This window comes from Quercus robur, chromosome 4 (genome assembly GCF_932294415.1).
Source record: "Quercus robur chromosome 4, dhQueRobu3.1, whole genome shotgun sequence".
NCBI classification, from domain to species: Eukaryota; Viridiplantae; Streptophyta; class Magnoliopsida; order Fagales; family Fagaceae; genus Quercus; species Quercus robur.
In genome coordinates, this window is record NC_065537.1 from 49583978 (window position 1) to 49606843 (window position 22866).

Below are 22866 nucleotides of genomic sequence, written 5' to 3' on the forward strand. Positions count from 1 at the left end.
ACCAACTACTCAAGAAAACCTAAATCTACAAGTCCCGATACCTAGCTTGACACCTTTGATCTATCGAGACTTAATGAAGCTCGATACCTGTCTCAATACCTCTTGATCTATCGAGATACTAGATTTCATAATCTAGCTTGTAATGTTTTATTCTAATTGGCTATTTGTTTATGGGTTTATGTAAACCTAATAGGAATAGGAGAGCCCATTTAAAAGGCACATTAAGCTCATATTTAACTAAGGTGGTAGAGAAAGAAAACCCTAACCCTAATGCTTCATAAGGTTTATTTATTTATTTAAACCCTAGCCTTCATCTCTTGAACATGTGAGTTTTAGAAAATAGAAGAAAGAGATCTTATTGTGACTCTTGTGTACCTTTGGGTTCTATATCAAGCAAAGTCTTTGGCACCAACAATTAAAGATCTTATTGGTGTTTTTATGTGAAGCTGTTGCAAATCAACAAAAACAATCAAAAGGGTTGCTGTAGAGTTAGTCACGTAGAGGGATTCGTGTAAAGAAGTTAGTCACATACTGAGATTCGTGCAGAGGAGAAGACTTCTACAAGATCAAGTCCAATTGGGGATTGGAATAATGGTTCAACCGTAGGTTGGTATTTCGGAATAGACCAAGTAGTGGTAAAATTCCTTATACTTATAACCGCTTGATCTTGATTAGTGGATTCTTCGAGAGTGGTGACTTGAAATTCACCCGGTAGGATTTTTTCCTTGTGAGGATTTTCTTTATTCGTAAACAAATCACTGTGTCAAATTTAATTTCAACTGAGCACTAGTTTAGATTGAAGATTTGTTTGTGCCTCCACAATATTGCATGTAATTTGATCTAATTAATCATTTTGGGTAATTGAATTAATTAACCAGGGTCAATCTATAATCCAACAAGTGGTATAAGAAAATTCATAACTATATCACTCATTTTGACTAGTAGTACTAAAAAGTCCTAAGAGAAATGCATAAATAACTATCTCACCACTAAAACTTGTCAATCATGAACACTTGTGGGCAACTTATAAAGGTCGTGCTATGACAAGGTGTAGCACTTGCACAGCAAGAAAAAGGGTGTTCAAATAAAATTAATGGGTATTTTCTATTCTCTCTTATATATACCCATGTATAATATGCATAAAAGAAACCTATGCAAAAAGAAAAATATGCCAAAAGAAAAACTAAAGCAAAAGGAATCAAAAAGCTTTAAAATATGATTGCAAACATGTTTCTAGGAGATGTAGGAGTTATAGGATGTACCTCAAAGGTGATGGTTCCCATCAAAAGGATATGATTATGATGTGAGTATTTATGATTCTCTCATAAAAATTTCAAACATATTTGTGCAACATATGCTTGTATGCAAATTTTTTCACACACTTCACGCAAACCTCTTCTATTCTTGTTACATTGTACATGAGTTGTGTGATTTGGCCATAACAAGTGATGCAAGTGTTATTAAAAGCTTACTAAACTGTCTTAACTTGATTTTAGAATTAAAATTGGATAGACTGTTTAGTGCTTTATGATTAAGAGTCCAATGCCTGTTTGAGAGTGATGTTGGAAAATTTTCTTTGGTATTGATTGCTTAGGGTAGGTGCATGGTTTTGATCATGTCTTGATTGCATACACTTCATGCTTTTTCACCTTGAAAATTCACATTTTTATGCATTTCGATACCTCCTCGATACATCGAGTTCATCCTTAATACCTAATTGATCCATCAAACTTCAAAGACAATTTCTAGATTTTTCTAGATACCTCTTCGACACCTCTTCAATCCATCGAGACCAACTTCTCAACATTCTGTTTGGCCGATACCTCCTCGACACCTAGTTGATTCATCGAGATATTTAGCTATCGATACCTCTCGACCCATTGAATTTTAAAACTCGATACCTCCTTGATCTATCGAGACTATGATTTCTATATATACTTGTGGGACAACTTTGTTCATTTTAAGCACTTTCTCTTAGATTTCTCTTTGACCTCTCTCGATTCCTTTTGACCCAAACCACCAAAATCAAGTCTCCAATCTCATTTTTGGCCTTTCAACTTCATCAATTTGCTGGTATGTGGTCTAAATCTATCTCTTTTCTTACTTTTGATACATTTCATGCATCTTAGACTAGGTTTTTGAAATTTTGGGGATTTTGAAAATTTTCGCATGTTTGGGCCTTGGGGTTAGTTGATTAACTATAGTATTTTCATGCATTGTAGTCCATTAGCATTTTGGAGTATACTCATACATTTTCTAGAATTGTGTATTTGATTATATTTGAGTGCTGTAGTTTGAAATGAGTTTGTGCCCTATTTGTGGAAGATATTTGTTCATGTCACATGCTCATGCACATTCATCCATTGTTCTTCAATTCTTACTCTTACATGTGTCTAAATCTATTGATTCTATCTCTCCCTCAAAAGTTTATCAACCCATGGCACCCAAAAAGCACATTCCCAAATGTAATCCTTTTTCCCATTCTAAATCTTCTACTCTTTCTTCCTCTATTCCTCCTTAAGATCGGTTCTATGATACCAAAAACCGTGTGGCTTTTAAGGAGGAATTTTCTCTACGTTCTATTCTTGCAAAATGATAAATACTCTTGTCTGAGCTTACAAACAATGGTACCCAATATGTTTAAGTCTTATGGATGGGAGTTCCTATGTGAATGACTAGTTACCTATCCCAGTATATTTATACACGAGTTTACTCCAACATATACATCACCAATACCGCTGTTCCCATGTTCATTACTTATGTTTGAGGTATAGGTATCACCGTTACACTAAAGCTTATCGTTGATGTACTCTAAGTTCCACAGGTAGAAAAACCTGACTACCCTGGGTCACCGGTGCTATCTTCTATCTCTCGAGATGCACTAGCCTCTAGTTTTTGTGAATGTCCATCTACTTGGGGTGGAACCCTCAGTATGGCGACACGTGATTTTGCTCAAAACCCTAGGATTTTAAACATGATCATGACATTCATATGCACTCTTCAATCTCATTATAACACAATCATCGAAACTCGTGCTCGATTTCTTTATTCACTACTAAAGGTCTATCCATAGACTTTCCTTTGCAAATGATATTATCCATTATGGATACGTATCTTGATACTACAAACCATGAGAAAGCTCATTTTCCCCTTTGCTATCACTTGGCTCCTCACTCATTTTTGTGTTTCTTTCCCTTCTTCTTCTCCTTTCTATGTCATGGGTGCTTTATGGAAGGTGACTTTATCTAGGAACTCTTCACAACTGTCGGCCTAGGCCAAAAGGTCTAGAGATAATCTAACTCCTGCTTACTAGGAAGAGATTGAGTTTAGAATTGCTGAGGGTACTGCCTTCACATCCCGACCATCATCTTCATTTGCTCCATCTTCTTCTTTCGGAGTAGAGGCAACTCTTGCTGCCATTCTTGATCAGTTACAGCTAGTTAGAGGTGACATTGGTGCAATTCGAAAACTTCAGACCAATCATGATGATTTTTTGACACATCTTACTGATAAGATGTCTTAGATGAACCCTCGCATAGGACGCATTGCATGCCTCCAGTCTAGACTAGGTGGTTTTGTTCCTACTCCAGAGAATGTATATCGAGTTGCCTTTTCTTCTAGTGGAGATGATGAAAAAGCTTCTTCCACTTCTTCTGATGATGAGATGACTACCTCACTGTGATCCACCTTTGTCTATGATGACAAAATGGGGGAGTAGTTTTGAAAGTGGATAGGTTAGTTGTTAAGGGAAGAGTGCTTTGAGGGAGGTAGTGAGGAATTACCTCATGTACTTTTAGTTTTTGTAAACCTTTCATATACATTTGAGCTGATTTGACATTTACTTTAATTTATGTTCTCTTATTGTATCACATGTGCTTTTCTTTTCTTATCTCTTGCACGTGGATTGCATTTATATAACTTGTCTTATATTTCACACATGATGTCTTGATGTATCTTGTTTAGTGTTTTAGTTAATGACAGGTTGCAAAGTCATATTCATACATTGATCTCTCTTCTTGCAAAGTTTTTCAAGAGTTCAAGTATTAGAGTAGACTTATTTTCTATGTGATCATTAGTATAATGTATTCTAGAACATTCATTTTATTCTTAGGGGTTTTATCATGGATTGCTAAAGGGGGATATCGTTAGGGATATCTTTATTTAATTGGAATATCTTGCGACAAAATGCACTTTAGTTGTAATTGGGTAATTCTAAGTGGTTTCAAGATTATCATGAAGTACTTTGAAGAAGTATAACAAGCGGTAATATTGAAGATATGAAAAATACTCAAGAAACTACTCAAGAAAAGCTTAATCTGCAGGTACCAATACCTAACTCGACACCTTTGATCTATCGAGATTTAATGAAGCTCGATACCTCTCGATATATTAAGATACAGGATTTCAGAATTCAGCCTGCAACATTTTATTCTAATTAGCTATTTGTTTATAGGTATGTGTAAACCTAATAGGAATAAGAGAGCCCATTTAAAAGACCCATTAAGCTCCTATTTAAATAATGTGGTAGAGAAAGAAAACCCTAACCCTAATGATTCATAAAGTTTTCTTATTGAAACTCTAGCCTTCACCTTTTGAACCTGTGAGTTTAGAAAACAGAAGAAAGAGATCTTGTTGTGACACTTGTTTGCCTTTGGGTTTTGTGCCAAGCAAGATCTTTGGCACTAACAATTGAAGATCTTATTAGTGTTTTTATGTGAAGTTGCTGCAAATTGACTACAACAATCAAAAGGGTTGCTGTGGAGTCAGTCACATATTGGGATTAGTTCAAAGAAGTCAGTCATGTAGTGGGATTCGTGCAAAGAAGTCAATCATGTAGTGGGACTTCTGCAAAGAAGTCAATCACATATTAGGATTCATGCAAAGGAGAAGGCTTCTACAAGATCAAGTCAAATTGGGGATTAAAGTAAAGGTTCAACTGTATGTCAGTATATGGTTGTAAGATTCCACTAGTATATAGTTTAAAGTATATACTTGTAACCGCTTGTTTATTATTAGTGAATTCTTCGGGAGTGGTAACTTGAAATTCACTCGGTGAGGTTTTTTCTTGTGAAGATTTTCTCCATTCGTAATCAAATCATCGTGTCAAATTTGATTTCAGCTGCACTCTAGTTTAGATTGGTGATTTGTTTGTGCCTCCATAATACTGCATGTAATTTGATCTAAGTAATCAATTTGAATAATTGAATTAATTATCTGGGGTCAATTGATTCAACTTTTTATGCATATTTGAAGGGTTTCCAAACTCCAATTAATCTGATCTTGGTGTCCCTAGAAAGATCTAGATGTCCAGTTTCCAAAACACTAAAGAAGTTGAAATTCAAACGGTCGGAGCAAAAGTTTTGGCCTCAAGAAGTGTGTTGACGCTCTCCGCCCAGTTTTCAAGATATCTCAACCTTTTTAACTCCGATTTTAATCCATGAATAGTAGTTGGAAATAGAATTCAATAATTTTTACAATGGCACTAGCCCCAACCCGTTCTAATGGATGGATCAAAATTAGAGTTTTTGATGCCTTCGGGAGTCAACCTCAGGTCAAACTTTGTCAAACTTAACAAAAATATCTAAGTAACTCAGGTTTGATGTAAAAATATGAAAAATGTTGTTTTGGGATGATTTTGACAAACTTTGACTTTCGGTCAACCCAAGGTTTGACTAGGGGCATTTTGGTCAATTGGACCTAAAACGGCACTTCGAGTGCTCCGATGCCCAAACGGATTGCGCCATGTCAATCTAGGTGTTTCCGCGGCCCCATGGAGAAAAGTGAATATTTTTAGAATTTTCCAGGTCTAAAATGCAAATCGGGGATGGAAAAAATATGGTATCTACATACAGTGTGATCTATGCTTCTAGCAACCTGAATTGTAGGCCACCTACTATGGGAATGTCCATTTGCAAGGAATGCTTGGCTTTGTTTAAGGCAAAGATTCAAAAATGTTTCGATGCTATCCAAGATTTCTTCGCTTTATTTAGGCTGATGGTGGACAGACATCCTCAATCTGATGTGGAATGTTGGGCGGTGATGTCTTGGCAATTTGGAGTGCTCAGAATAAGTTTTGTTTCGAAAAATTTCAAGCCCACCCCAAATCCATTTTAGATGGAGCCCTTGGTTTCTTGGATGAGTATCAGTCATCTGAGGCTCGTGGCTGCACAATGAAGCTCTTGATTTTGTTTGTGACTTTCGTCTGCACAGGTTTTATACTTGTACCTTTTTTTTTTTTTTTTCCTGGCAGTTTCTTCCTACTGCTATAGCCATTGTCTTTCCCCTATTTGGCTTTATGCTTATAGTTTTTACTTTGTATACTTTCAATTATCAATATAATTTCTGTCTTTTACCTAAAAAAAAAGTTGGGTGAAAGTATAATTGTATATATATATATATATATATATATTTTTTATATAAAAAAAGGAGGTTTTAAAATAACTATATATAAAACTAAGATTCATAAATTAACTCTCCAAGGTGTGAGCAAAATAGCATATAATTTAATAGACTGATCGAGAAAAGAGAGTGATACTCACTGTTGTAGATCCACTGTTTCCAATATACGAGACGATTTCCACTCCGATATGCAAAAGACATGCCAGCCAATACTTCCACAGGAGACCGCCCACTGCAATCCGGAGCGATAGCCAACTCAGGGTAACGTTCGAGTAAATCCAAAGCCATATCTATTGAGTTGCAAACATAAGCAATTAATTGAAAGGGAATCATGCCTAGTGTTTCAAAGCATAGAAATGAATACGAAAATATATTTGAATCTGAACTTCTTACCAATAGCTTTGGAATAAATAGCCCGGGTAATAAACGTAGCACCGTTGATGCCATTTCTTGGCATTAGATCTTCTAGAGGAGTTTGAGAATAGAGATAGCGCGCCATTTCTGTTCCATGGGGGTTATACGTAAGAGCTAGCACGACTGGAATGAGGTCATCGCTTCCATTTCCAATGCTAAGTAAGGTCCGGCTCTTCCCAATTATACATTTTGCCATCTGGATGTTTCCAGCAATAGCACAATAACCTAGAACAGTATAACCACCTCTATTTTTAAATTTTAAGTTTTCTTCCGACATTATCTTTACCAACTCCTCCACAATATTCATATGTCCTTCAAAGATAGCAATGTGTAGAGCCGTGCTTCCAGTAATTGAAATTTTTGCAATCACTACCCTCGGATTGGAGATAATGAACTGATTAGCAGCATCCCATTCACCTTCGCGGATATGTTTTTCGAGGGATACATACTGACTGAAATGACCGTTCTCATCGTTCTCCATCCCTGCCAAGTTTTTAGTACTTTCACTATAGAAGTCAAAATATTTGGAACATCTAATTGCAGTTCCTAGATGATTATTCTTTTCATTTAGATTTCAGCATTGACTAAACGAATAATATTATTTGCACAGGGGTTGTGCCTGAATTCAACCAGAATATATATACAGCGCGATTAGAGAAGATATAGTATCAATTAGAACACAAAAAGTGAGACAGGAATTTATCACTTTATATATATATATATATATATATATATATATATATTATGATTGGTACAGTATAAAGTAAAACACAAACAATAGAACAAAAAATTTGTAGCGCATATCCATGAATTGCATTAATGTTTATAATACTATCTTTCTCGGATTTAATTTATGGGTATAATTAACAGATGCCCTTAAAACATTTGTTAATGATTCTTTTTTCTTAATAAGTTATTAAAAGTATTTTCTAAACTAATGCTCTCAGGGTATCCATTGTTTTAACCTTAATTTATTTAAAACTATAAGCACAAAATTCTCCTCTGTGATGGTGTGTCATGCTATTGCATCTTTTTCTTTTTCTTTTTTTTCTTTTTCCTTTTTTCTTTTTTTCCCTTTTTTAGTGATTAAAAGAGTGAGACTAAGAGTGCGAGGATCTCCTATTTCACTTCTCTTTGTTCTCCACACTGTTAAAAATTTTTTTTTAATATTTTTTTATATTAAAATCATTAAATTTTATTTTAATCAATAAAGAATTACTAAAAACCAAAAATACAAACAAACATGATCACTAGATTTCCCCAGAGAACGTAAAACAATTATATTTAATACAAAATCAACTAGTTCTTTCCAACTAGATTAGCTCAAAGCATTGGTATATATGAGGCCCATCAAGTTTCATTGCTAAAAAATTACAAATTCACGAGACCAACTTTAATATCACATTTTTACTTTCTAATAACTGCCCATCACATCAACAGTTTATACAAAAAAAAAAAAAAAGTAAAATAGTTTGTAACTTTAGCATTTTACTTTATTTTTATATTCTTACTTGACAATAAACCCTTCCTTCCATTTTTTACTTTACCTCTCATCCATTAAAATAATATTAAACCCATACAACACTAATGGTCAACACCACAAGTGGCCAAACGACCCAAACCCAGCCAACATTACACCCAGTGACAACCACCATCGATTATGGCCAAACCTAGCTATGAAAACCCAATGCCAAACCTACCAGTAGCAACATCAACTACCTGGTACAATCATAATGGCCACCACAACCAAATCCAAAACTCTCAAATCAACCACCATGCAACCCACAGTTGATCGCCTAACTTCAATGTCGTCTCATCTACAAAGACGACCCACTAAGTTGGTGATAGGAGAGAGAGTGTGAAGGAAGTTTGAGTTTTTCAAAGGAGAGAGAGAGAGAGAGAGAGAGAGAGAGAGAGAGGGGTGAATAAAATAAGTGAAGAAAATAACTAAATCAGCTATAGTGGGAATTTATTTTTAGATCTTAGAGCATCTCCAATAGGCTCTTAGAAACTATCTTTGGAGAGGAAACACACAAAAAACACCCTCCAATAGCCTCTCTAAACTCTAATTTTTTTTAGAGTTGCTACGTAACTCTCTTGAAGAAGAAAGCTGTTAGAGTCATATTTTCTATGTAATTGACTAATCCTTTGACAAAATGCAATTTATTTGTAATTTGGTAGATCTAAGTTGGGTTTAATGTATTAGCAAGGAGTATGTTGTTCAAACATATCAAGTGGGTTCACTAAAGACATGAAGATTGATCCAAAAAAAAAGTGAAGAAAAGCTGGTTCATTAAGTCTCGACACTAGCTCGATAGATACTGATATCGAGGATTAATGAGAAAGCTCGACACAAGCTCAATCTATCAAGAACTACAATTTCAGAATTTCCAAATCTGAAATTCGACCTATGATGACTTGTTTGATTAGGGTTTCTTTTCTCACAACTCTAGTCATATATAAGACTTATTTTAAAGTTCGTCACACACGAAAATAGAGACTACGAACACATATTCTCAGTTGAAGCTATTGCATTTATACACCTTAGGGTTTTGCAACCAAGTGTTTCCTGATCTTTGTTGTTGATGAAGTGAAGAAATTTGCAGCCAACAACAGTCATTTAAGTTGCTGGAGTTAGCCACATACTAGGATCTGTGCAAAGGAGTTAGTCACAGATTGGAGATTTGGGCAACAAAGGAAAGAAGACTACTACAAGATCAAGTCCAATTGGGTATTGGAGTGAAGGTTTAACTGTAGGTTGGTATTTTGGGATAGACCAGTGTAGTGGTAAGATTTCTCATACTTGTAGCCGCTTGATTATTGATTAGTGGATTCTTGGGAATGGTGACCTTAAATTCACTCGGTGGGGTTTTTGCCTTACAAAAGTTTTTCCCTTTTGTCAAAAAATCACTGTGTCAATTTATTTTCCACTGCATTTAGTTTATTTGGTGATTTGTTGGTACCTCCACGATTTGCATGTAATTTGACCTAATTAATTAACTTGGGTAATTGAATTAATTAACCGAGGTTAATCTATCTTAACCCAACAAGTGGTATTAGAAAGGGCACTCTCTAATTATGTTTTAATCTTTTTTATATGATCCATTGACCCCTGTTGTTATGGATCATGGACAATCATTTATTAAACCTCCTCTTTTTTATGGTACTAACTATGCATACTAAAAATTATGCATGAGAGTTTTTTTTGCCATCTTTAGATGAAAAGGTCTAGCTGACTTTCGAGGCTGGATGGACCAAACCTACTGATCCACCCATGTCTTGGGATGATAACAAGATCCAAGCTGCAAATTTCAACAGTAGAGCATTGAATGCCTTGTTTAGTGTTGTGACTAACGAGGAGATTAAGAAGATCTCATCAAAGGAGACGATTTCGCACCGTACCAGCCGATACAGCCAAAATATCTCATTTCGACAACCAAACCAGTACAGATGACCCTCCCATTTCGATTCAGTTTTTATGCCGGACTGTTTCGAGTGATTTCGGCCCTTTCAGGGTGTTTCGGTCATTTCGGCCGAAATATTGATTTCTGGTTGAAATCATTTGAGAACAGGTATTACCTCTTTGAAACTAATTTTTGCTTGCAAAAACCCCTAGATCAGTGACACTGAGACAACGGCAAAGTTCCAGCGAAGCCTACCTCTGCATCATGGCCTTTAATTTGCATCTCTTACTCTTTTTTTTTTTTTTTTTGTTGTCTTCTCCTCTTCTTCACTCATGAACACTAGAGACCAAACTTCTCATATCTAAGCATTTGGCTTCTTAGTGCATTGTCAAAACATGTGGGATGTGTTTATTCTTTTTGAAAGTAACGTGTGGTTGTGGTAAAACTAAGGCATTAGATTTTATTCAGAATTCACATGAGAGTTAGGTGGGATGTTTGACCTTTTACACTTGTTTCAAGTTTTTTTTTTTTTTTTTATTAAATTTTTAATATAATGGTTATAGATAACTTAGATTTATCTGTAATGGATTGGGCCATTGTAGAAGGATAGAGATAAAGATGAATTGGGCCTAAATATACTTAAAGACATAGGATTTAAATTCAGCAAATATATATATATATATATATATATATTAATTATATAGGATTTGATATATAGTGGTAATCTCGAAATGGTACACTGGTATTCACCGGTACCAAAATATATCGTTCCCCTAACTAAACCGAAATTGCTTCCGGTACGAAATTGACTCCCTTGGATCTCATCCACTGAGAGTGTCCACGAGGCACGGACAATCCTTCAAAACACTTATAAAAGTACCAAAGCTGTGAAAGATTCCAAGCTTCATAGGCTTACCATGAGCTTTGAAGAAATAAGGATGAATGAGGCATTCAATGAATTTTATGCCAAGCTCAAGGACATAGTGAATTCCGTCTTTAACTTAGGTGAAAAGATTCTAGGCAAAAAGCCAAAATTTGAATAGGGATAGAGCTTCGGATGTGGCCGTCTTGTTTTAAAATGAAGGTAAAGATACTATTTTAGTCCCTACATTTTGGAGTCATTATTAATTTGGTCCCCACATTTTTGTAGCAGTCAATATGGTCTCTGCTATTTTCAAGTTGTACTCAATTTAGTTCTTACCATTAACTCATTAATGGAAATACTTACATGACAAACAAATGACAAGTTGGCACACTTGAAGCTTACGTGGCGAGTAAAATAATAATAAATTTTTTAATTAGTATTAAAAAATTGCTACAAATTATCAGTAAGAACAAAGAAAATTTCACCTGTAACACCTAATCTCCACCAAAGCAAGAAAACATGCAAACCAGAAAATTTCAACCGCTCTTCAAATTATTAGTAAGACCCAAAGAAAATTCAAACCCACACTCATGTACCCATATATTTTGACCAACAAAGAGATAAAAGCCAAATGAAACTCAATATCCTATAAGCAAATTTCATCTTGGACAAGCACAAAAAAGCAGCCCCTTTGTTCTAGTTTTAGTTAACCGAAGGACAAGAACAAAGAAAAAGGTTTCAAGACTCAAGTTTCATTTAGTGATTCATGGCTAAGAGAAGAAAGATAAAATTTTAAGTATCTAGGGCCTATTTGGTTGGAGAGGTGAAAAAGTGGAAGGATGGAAATGGGGAAGAGATTGAAAAGTGGAAAACTCATTTATTTGGTTGAGAAGAAAAATAAGAGGATGAAAAATGATGTAGGTATAAATTGAATTATATGTCCTTATTTAAAAAAAAAAAAAATCAACCAAAAAAAAAATTCCACCAAGTTTATTAAAACAAAAATAATGCCCAATTCAAAAAATAAAAACCTACCATACCCAGTTATAAATTTTTTTTTTAAAAAAAAAGGGAAAAAAAAGAGAGAAAGAAAATGGCATACACATGCAACTGATCAAAAAAAGCACGCACAAGGCCATTTAGCAAAAGTAAAATGAGAGGCGGCTAAAGACAAACAAATGAAGAAAACAACAAAAATAGATAAAAGTAAGAGAAAGTTTGAAATGTTGCAAAGGCGAAAATGTTTGGGTCCTACCAAAAGGTTACCTCCCCAATTTGGGAAGAAAATAGAAAGGAGAAGAGTAGTTATAGTCAAATGACTAAACTACCCTTCATCTCACGTTTTGGTTTCTTTTTTTCTTCTTTATGGACGTGATATACTGCTTCACCTTTTCTTTTTCTTTGTTTTTTATTTTTTAATAAAACTTTTTTTGTTGAATGTTATTTTTCTTTTTTAATAAACTTAGGTGATTGTATTTTTTTTTTTTTTATTAATTGGGCATCATTTTTTAATAAGGGCATATAAGTAAATTTATACAGGTTTTATTTTCTATCTTCTCATTTTTCTTCTCAACCAAACAAAAAAGTTTTTTATCCCTCCACGTTTCCACCTGCTAACCAAACACAAATGATGGAAACTAAAATCTCTTCTATCATTCCACTTTTCTATTATCTCCCCATTTTCTATCCTCCTATTTTTTCACACCCCAACCATTTTTTTTTTTTTTTGGTTAAAATCAATTTGGTCCCCTCTCATTTTTTCATCCCCAACCAAATGGACCAAGTGTTTGTTTAGAAAGAAATTGGCTTTGTGCTTTTGATTTTTGTTTTCCATTCAGATGTTGTGGCAATTTTTTAATGTTAATTGAATTTTTTTTTAATCGCCACGTAAGTTTCAAGTGTGCCAACACTACAACAAAATGTAACTATAGTGACGAATTTTTGTGAGGAAAATTTTTTCGTCACAAAAAAGTACCATATAGTGACAAAATTTATATTTCGTCACTATACATATATATATATATATAAAATAGTAACATTTAGTGACGAAATTTAGATTTCTTCACTATAGGGTGTGATAAATTCAGGACGCTTAACAAAAGTGGAGGCAGGAAACCAAATTGATCTACAATGACGAATTTTTTAGTCGCTAAAAGTTTAAGTTTTTTGTGACAAATAATTTCATCACTAAAAGGTGCTACTGGTCATGCTATTAGTGACGAAACTTGTTTCGTCACTGAATGTCACATTCAGTGACGAAAATAAATCATCCCTGAATGGAAAACGGTGGCCATTAGTTTTATTTTTTGCGACGAACCCAACTTCATCGCTAAAGGCATAAAACCGTGACGAAATCAAATCGTCACTAAAGGTGAGGTATATATATAACACTTTAGCTCCTTTTTTTTTTTCTTTTTTTTTTTTTCACACATCAGGCCCTTAATCTGAAACTCTCTTAAGCTCTCCCTCACACTCTCTCAAGCCAGCCGATGCCAAGCTCGCAGCGCTTAAGCATCGTCGTTGGTGCTGTCAAGACGCTTAAGCATTGCTGTTGGCAATCGACGCCGATCGCGATGCTTAAGTGTCACCATTGGCATCGTCACGACGCTTAAGCATTGCCGTTGGCGTCGATCGCGAGGCTTAAGTGTCGCTGTTGGCGCCAATCGCGACGCTTCTGGCGACCCTTCGCCTCCCACCACAACCGGCGACGCATCAATTCGTGTAATGGGTATTTTTTGTTAATTTTTGTTAATATTTTTTTTTTTTAATGATCCAAATTTGAGGTCGTGTGATTGGCATTGTGACCCAAATGAAAACTGAGGCCACTGATGGCTACAACGCAGTCCAAGTTAGGTTTCGAAGGGTCAGGGACCGCAAGCTCACAAAGCCAGAGATGGGCCATTTGCAGAAAGCGGGTGCTATTCCTATGCGCCATTTGCAGGAGTTTCATTTGGTTTCTGTGGATGGGTTTAAGGCTAACCAGAGGCTTGTGTTTGATGATCTTTTCAAGGAGGGTGATCTTGTTGATGTGGCTAGCACTACCATTGGAAAGGGTTTTCAAGGTTTCTTTTTTTGTCTTTACAACTTTGGGTTTTTTTTTTTTTTTGCACTTCATTTTTGACAGATATATGTTTTAAGTTTTTGAAATTCTATTCTTTCTTCTTATGTGAATTATGCTTTGGTTGATTGCTGAGGAGAGAGAGAATATATTGAGTTGAAGATAAAGAAGTAGAAATTTGAAATTTTGACTTCACCAGGGAATTGTCGTATGATGTTTCTTTTGAAATATGCGCTTTGTAATAAGTCATGCCCTAACCCCATTAAAATCAGTGCTATATCCTTCCATTTTACATAACAGTAAGTGTGTGATGAAAGTGAGCAATGGACTAGATCATTAGCAATCACCAGTGGAGGAAACTTAGATTTTTGTTTATATTTGGGAATTTAGAAATTAAGAGTCAAATATCACCATAAATCCTGGAAGTTACATTTGAGGAATTGACCTTTTACAATTGTTCAACGCAATATGTTTCAAAATATACAAAGGGGGAAGGAATGGTAAGCACAAGGGCAATGTATGTATTCTAGGTTTTTTTTTCCAATATAGTGACTTGCGGTTATTTATCACGTGTGCCTAAAATTTGAAGTTGCAACCTTTTCTAATTTCAATACATCATCGCCAACTGGTTTTCTTGAAATATCTTGTGTATTTTCATGTGTTTATTGGAGTTTGAGGATGTTCACTTTGTATGAAGTTTTCTCATTCATTCTAACTTCCCAAAATGGTTGAGTGTAGTGTCAAGGGATTCATGAAATTGTTCAGTTATAAATGGGTTAAACAAGGGGAAATTTTGGTTGTGCATTGCATGGAAAGTTTGCCAAGCTTTATTAGTTTGAGCTGTTGTGCCCTATCTAGAAATGGTAACTAATTGAGGATTTGTTTCTTAGATACCTTTCAAGAACATTGCATTTTGTGAGGAAAAAAGAAACATAAGGTCAATTATAGATTATCCTCTGAATAGCGGCTATGGTTTGTAACTCATAATTTAGTGAAACTTCTCCCATCAAGATGGTTGGAGAGAAGGTTGTAGACTTTTGTCAAATTTTTCTTCAACATATATCTTTCATAGTACTTGGAGGGGTAGACTTCTAGTGTACTCCCTTTTTTTATTATAAATGATGTCATAATGCTGCGTCTTGCTAAATTTTCATGACAATATACCCCCTTGTTGGTAACACAATTTTCATGACAATATACCCCCCTTGTTGGTAACACCCCCACCCCTACCTTTTTAAAAAAAAAATTATTTGTTAAGGTACACACATGCACCCAGCAATTGAATGGTTGATTTTTGAATCTGATTTTTCCATTATAGTACAAGTAGTGTTGTTTCTGGATTGTGGCTTTTGTTTGCTAGTTTTCATGTGGGGTAGTGATTTTGAAGAATTAGATATTTGTGTTGATATTTGGTTGTTTACAAGCTTTTCATTCCCTTGTTAATATCTTTCTTCATTGGCGGTTCTAATTATTGTCTTATCTGCTTGTTTAACTTTTCTTTAACTTTTGTACTTATAAATTTAACTTTTCTTTTGCGGACTAAATATACATTGTTTGCAGTAACTTTGGATTTTTTCTGAAAGTTGTAAACTTAGCTTGAGCAAAGTATGTAAATTCTAGTTAAAAACTTATAAAACTCTATTCTTATGATGTTGGAAATTGGATTTGTGGTGGTATGTTGTGTTGGAGCAAGTGGGTGGCTTGCATGATGTTATAAGGTGGTTTAAATTTATATTGGGAGTGTTTTTTTGAGATTGGTGAAAATTGTATGAACTTTTTGAGGAGGGTTAAAGTGTGATGAGTAGATTTTCACAAATGGGGTATTCGGTTTTACTTAGACTTTGATGTTTTGGCATTTGGGTGTTTGTTTCAAAGTGTGGTTCAATATTTACTTATAATTGTTTGGTTGTTGCTTTCAAGAATTAAGGTTCAAAGATTAATTAGTTGTTTATGGGGGATTCTTTGGTTTCACATTATTTCAAGGTGATCTAATGTAAGTGCTATATACATAAAACTTGGATAGAAAAGGGTAAAATGAGTAGGTAAAGAGGTGTGTTCTTGTTAAGTAATTTTTTTTTTCCAGGAAAAGGGTCCTCTTCATTTGTCTTTGAAATGGAAAATGTCCATTTAATGGTGCGCATGGTGTTTTGTCCTCTAAAATAAGTATTCATTCCTTGGTGTAGTAAGAATAGAATACTAAATGATGTGTCACCATGTACACCTTTACATCCGAACACTGAAATGGAAAGTATAAGGGAGTCCTATAATTTGAATGTATATCACCAAGAGCCTTGTACTTAGCGGCATTGGCACATTGTCTAGTTCTTTATAGAGGTAGGAGAACTTGAGTTTGAATCTCCCTCCCCCACTTAATGTTAGCACCAAAAAAAAAAAAACTTGAACGTGTAAGTCAGAAATGTTAAACAATGTTAGTTTTGAGAATCTAGTTTCATATTTGATGGTAGATGCTAAGAGTTTTTTTGTGGTAATATGTAGGTTTTTGGTCCCTCAGCTCAACAAAGAGATCTTTATGATCAAGCAGTGATTCCAATAGTACATGAAGTTTTAGAAGGTTTCAATTGTACCAAGAGGAGCGAGCTAAGGACCAAGAGGCATGAGCTAAGCAAGAGGCATGAGGACATCTTCCATTAGTTCTAATTATATTATGTTATACTTTTTGTATTGTTATAAAACATTTTGAGTTATTGTATGTGTTGCAAACAATTATTGTATACTTGTATGGAAGGAGTTTGAATTGGATACTTGTTTTATTTTTTACTTATGGAATGTATGGATCTTTTTATAATTAAATGTGTTGTTGAAATAAATGTGTTATTCAAATGTGAAGTTTTAATAATGTAATGACAGGTTATAGGTTAATATCAAAGCCATGAAAAAAATAAAAAACAAAAAATAAGTTTTAGTGACGAAAATTTTCGTCATTATATGTGACTGGATTTTCTTAAAAATAGTTTTAGTGATGAATTTTTTTCGTGACTATATGTACCCAAGCATAGTTTTAGTGATGAAATTATTCGTCACTAAATATGATTTAGTAAACTAAAGTATTTTTAGTGACGAAATATTTTCGTCACTGAATAGTGTTTTTAGTGAGGAAAACATTTAGTGACGAAACGTTTTCGTCACTAAAAGGTTTTTTTTTTAAATCAAATCGGACTTTTAGTGATGAAATTTTTCATCACCAGGACTTTTAGTGACGGGGCTACAGTGACGAAATGAGTTTCATCGCTAAAAGTCCAATTTCGTCACTAAAGGTCCTCAGTGACGAAAAACTGGACTTTTAGTGACGAATTTTTTCGTCACTGAAAATATATTTTGTTGTAGTGCAACTTGTCATTTGTTTGCCACGTCAAAAATGAGTTTTCAATATGGACTAAATTAATTGCAAGTTGAAAATAGCAAAGACCAAATCGATTGTTACTAAAATGTAGTGACAAAACTGACTATAACCCTAGAATATATGAACTAAAATGATAATTTTACCAAAAAAATAAATACGGAACCCAAGATAGGAATGCTCTGATTTGTACAAGCAACACTTGGATAATCATATCTTTACAGAACTCTCCTTATCGATCAAGAAAGTAGGGAGCTAGTTATATATTAAAGAAATCAAACTCATAATTTACAGTTATATAGAATTTAGACATACATAGACCTTCCTTATCATCCATATCTCACAGGTATCTCATTCATCCAACACCCCCCTAAATTCTTAATAACCCAATAATCAGAACTATCATCACTGCTCGTACCATACCCATTTCTCTCCCTCTCTCTCTGAGCGCGCCCTTGTTAAAGTTGAAAAGAGAAAACAAGAAAAGAAACTGAAGAAAACTGCAGCGTTTTGTGAAGAAATAATAGAAGAACCCAAAGATGGAAACGGTGTCATTAGAATTAAAGAAAAGAAACAAGAGACAAAGAAACGATGCCGTATCATTAAACAAGAACAAACGAAAATTAACAAAATGATGTTGTATAGATAGCACACATGTCATAATCGTATTGGTTTCTTTTGTAACCGTTGCGTTAGTTAGATTTGTTATTTCTGTTTTCTTTTCCCGCCTTTTTTCTGGGCTCATGTACATGCTCTATTATGTAGTACAAATAGCAAAGGAGCTTTGTATTTTATTTTTATGTTCTCCGTTTCTTTTCCTCAATAATAAGAATCTTATTAAGAGAGTTTCTTTCTTAGTTTCGTTCTGAAAGTTTATTTCTTTACAACCCTATCAATGACCAAAATGGGCAAAGACTCACCGAAACCACCACCACCACCACAACCACGCCAAATACCGCGAAGAAACAAAGGCAATCACTCCAGTGTTATTATTTTAGCTATTATTTTATCATCGATTTGCAAACTTTAAGCTATTATTATAGAATGTTAGAGCATGTGTATCTTTAGGAGAGAAATAGTTACCTGTGTCTGCAATTTCGTACCAAGCGTTGTCAGCCTTACTAATTTTCTCTATCAAAGAAAATCTGTCCAACCCACAGGATTCCCTAATAAAATATAAGGCCAAAGTATTCTTCTTGCTCCAAGCAGGTGTAGTTGGTTTGTTGGTTGTTTCAACAACAATGTTCCAAAGATCATGTTCCATTAAAAATGTTTTCATCCGATTGCTCCAAGCCACACAACTTTCTTCCTCCTTCGCTGGAATTGAAACACCAACAACAGTTTAATATATCATTCTCACATATAATTGTGACTCAGTGAAGATTCTATTAAACTCTTTTAGATATCCAAAATACCGTAGTGGGGTATTAGGTATATTACATTTCAACCATTCTTGCTTTACGTGTTTACCTGATCTTAGCTTCTCCTCATACTTCCAATGTACACACTTTGGACATATGTAGGCACATTTTTTGAAAGGGGAAGCAGTGACTTTTTCTAAGACTTTTTGTTATGACACTCACCTCCCCTTAATTTGGAATAAGATAGTCACTTCCTTTAAAATATAAATTATTTACACATGCCCTCCCTTGAATGATTAAAAATACATTAAAATTCTTTGGGGAATTTTCTTTTTCCAAAGTTCTTATTAGAGGAGTGTGAATGGCAACTTAAGTAAAGGGCAAAAAACAAAATTTAAGTTTTTTAGAGCTTACTTTCGGTTATTTAGAAGAGGTTAGTGTAAATAGTTTGTATTTTAATTCCAAATTGGATGTAAAAACATTGGAATTTACTCTTTTTCAAAGTGATATCCGGTGTGTATAGAGTGTGAATATTGGGAGTATGAGACAATAATTTTCCATTTGATAATGAAAATATATTATGATTTAATTTAACAGCAAGAGATTAAAATCCTAAGAAAAAAAAAATAACAACAAGCAACTTTATGGCATTTTCCTCACCTAATTATATTTAACCTATAATTTGGAAGATCTAAATGAAATAAATATTACAAAATGCATACCAGTATCAGCCACCCAAACAAAAATATAACTAGTAGCAACCATTAAAAAAATAAAATTCCAATAATTGATAACAGGTCTGGGAGAACAAAATAAAGTTGGAATTTTAACAAATGGGGAAAACAAAACATAATTTCATTTTTTTGGATGAAGTAAAAAAGTGAAATTTACTAAAACTTGGATCAAATCTGATGAAGAAGTTTGTAGCAAATGATTCTGTTATATACGACCTACAGCTTAGACATCTAAATAGAGAAACCTACAGGTAGCTTAGTTATGTATTTATCCCACCGTTGTGACAGTACATGTGTTATGTTGTCACTGGTACCTAGAATTGGTGGACCTTTCTGTTATATTAGTTATAAGCTATTAATTAGTCAGAGTTTCAGTTTCAGGTTTTTTTTTTTTTTTTTTTTTTTTTTTTTTTTTCCTGCTTCTTGTATATAAAAGCAAAGATTGAGTTATTCATTCAATGAGAAATCAAAGAAGATTATCACATTCTTGATCTCCAAACACAAATTTGACCATAACCTTTCAGTATCGTGTTAATTTAGTCTATGTTGTTATCTCTTGAATGGAAATTGCTAATGTGACTAATAGCCAAAATAAAAAATTAGTTTTCATTGATATGACAATAAACTAATTTTTTATTTTAGCCGTTCGCCACGTCAGCAATTTTCATCCAAGAGATAATAGCAAATATTAAATTAACATAACACTAAAAGGTTAAGAACCAAATTGAAATAAAATATAAAAAATAAAGACCAAATACATAATTTACCCCAAATTTAAATACTAGCCTCTCTAGATTCTTATTAAAAATATGTAATGCACTTAAATAGTTGACTAATGTATTTTTAATTCCCTCTAATTACTCTTATGTCATATATAGCTCATTAAATTATAGTGTATTTAATGTATACTATATTTATTTTTTATTTTTATTAAATTGACTTGTATATTTTTAGACATATCAAGACTTATTTATTTATTTTTTGGCAAAAATGTAAAGCCTTACTTAATATAAATATTTTTGTTTAAGTAAAAAAATATCATATGTGCCAAAGGCCTTATAGCTGAATTGGCACCTCCCCATACAAAGTGCTTGGGGGTTTGGGGGGAAAAGATTTGAGATGTGGAGTTAGCAACATATTGTAATTATTTCTCAAAAAAAAAAAAAATCATATGTTAAAAAAAAATTATAAACATTCTTCATATGTATATATATATAGCTTGGTTACCCTTGAAAAAGTTGTTGGCACCACCACTGCTTCAGTGTTAGCTTCTTCAACGTTTGCTAAAATATGTTCTCCAACCAGACTTCAATTGGAGAATATGCTTGAAACCCTTACTATTTGCATAGTGGAGGATAATCCAAGCACTATTCTTGTCACTCAACTTTTTATGGATGAAACAATTACAACACCTAAAAGTAGATCTTTTCTCATGGTAGTGACTACCAAAAATAAGATTTGTTATGTTGATGGAACAATCTTGCAACCCTTAGATTCCTTGAGCCCAGTATTTAATGCATGGAGGCACTATAACACCATGTTGCTATCATGGAGCTTCAATTCCTTCTCGAAGGAATTTATGTTTCACAGGAAGACATGAATTGAATAAACTTGAAAGTAAAGAATTGAATTAAAAGAAAGTGAAGTTTTAAAGCTAAACTGGATTGAATTTGAAACAAAATTAGAGGACATAATTTGTAATTTAACCCAAAACTTATTAGATAATTAAGTAGTATGAGATTGACCACAAAAGAGTCTAACTTTATTTTTTTGGGAAAAAAAAATAGATCCTAACTTTATGATTATAGCATAAAAGCATATTATAAGACCACGAATTATAATTTATTTATATCTAAATAAAATTGCCATGGGGATGGGGCATTTCTACGGGAGTATCAGAATGGGTCTTTTTTGAATGCTTCAATCATGGATTTGGCACCCATCACATGTCCTCCGGCATAAGGCCATTCCCGCTGTTCAAATGTTGGCTTTGCTTCTATTAATACTGCTGGTGGTTGTAATGGTGGTGGCAACTAGATGAGATAGAGGGGAGGAGGAAAAGTGTGATGATTCTGTATTTCAATTCATTTCTTTCTTTTAAGTTTTTTTTTTTTTTTTCCTCTTTTTTTGGGTAAGTTTATTATCATATCTTCTAGACCTTAGGCCTATTTGAGGTATAAAATGTTAGCACGTGCAGTATAGAGAGAGACATACCAACATAATGTCTTTTGGGGATCCGGCATATTGCGTCCAAAGTTTCCCAAGCAATTTTGGCAGAAGTGATCAGACTAATCACATGACATATCCGTTGCGGGCATGAAATTTGGATCACATGTAAAGCCATGGCATTCTTCTTGCTCCAAGCCTTGAAAGCAGCTTCATCATCTTCTTGTTTAGGACATTCGTCAGTTGTATTAACAATGTCCCATAGATCTTGAGCAATCAAATAGGTTCTCACTTGGATGCTCCAAACCAAATAATTGTTTACATTAAGAACTTCACTTACAGCTGCACTTGAGGCTGTCCTTGTTTCCATCTTTAATCTGTCAATATACCTACATGGTGTTAGGATCGGGGAACACTTTGGCAATCAAATCCGTTTAGAATATAATCCAATTAGGTACAGGTTTAGAATCGGGGCAACTAAAATTGTTGTATTTTTCTTTTAAAAATTAAATTTTAGTCTTTTATGGGTCGGATCAATTCAGAGCATTCACATTGGGAATGCCATATGCCATATGTAGGCAAAATTTAGCATAAAGGCCCAAAAAACCCCCTACATCCGGACTTGTAAAAACCAAGTATTGCAAAAAAAATTGCAATACTGCTACAGTGCAATTCTAAAGGTAGAATTGCACTGTAGCAATATTGTAGTAAAAAAAAAAAAAAAAAAAAAAAACCCTAATATTTTATGGGTTCTTACTTCCTCTCTCACCGGTCACACTCTCATCTCCTCTCTCTCTCTCTCCTTTTTTTTTTTTTTTTTCACTCATTCAATCCCTCCCCCTCTCTCGTCCCTCTCTTCCCTTTCATTTTTTTTTCCTCTCTATTTTCCCTTGAATCAAGGGTTTGATGTGGTGGAGGGTTTCCGTGGTGGTGGGGATGGGTGATTGAGGGTGAGGGAAGAAAATGGGCGTGCGTCAGGTGACGGTGTGGGTCGTGGGTTTGCTGGCATGGAGGTGGGTCGTGGGTTTGCTGGCATGGAGGTGGGTCGTGCATGGCAAGCTGGGTTCCGGCGTGGATTCTGACGAGGCATCGGTGGTGGGTTTCTTT

At 34.3% G+C, this 22866-nt stretch overlaps 1 protein-coding gene across 1 annotated transcript in view; it reads right to left on the reverse strand.

The window, feature by feature from the left end:
• Positions 1-22866, reverse strand: part of LOC126722101 (uncharacterized) — a 45304-nt gene that overhangs the window by 18161 nt on the left and 4277 nt on the right. Inside the window, exons 2-5 of the mRNA XM_050425251.1 lie at positions 21808-22136; positions 18582-18815; positions 6793-7296; positions 6540-6689 (exon numbers count right to left, since the gene is read on the reverse strand). Of these exons, the coding sequence (XP_050281208.1) occupies positions 6540-6689; positions 6793-7296; positions 18582-18815; positions 21808-22129 (1210 nt within the window). The 5' untranslated portion in view covers positions 22130-22136. The remainder of the gene's footprint in view (positions 1-6539; positions 6690-6792; positions 7297-18581; positions 18816-21807; positions 22137-22866) is intronic.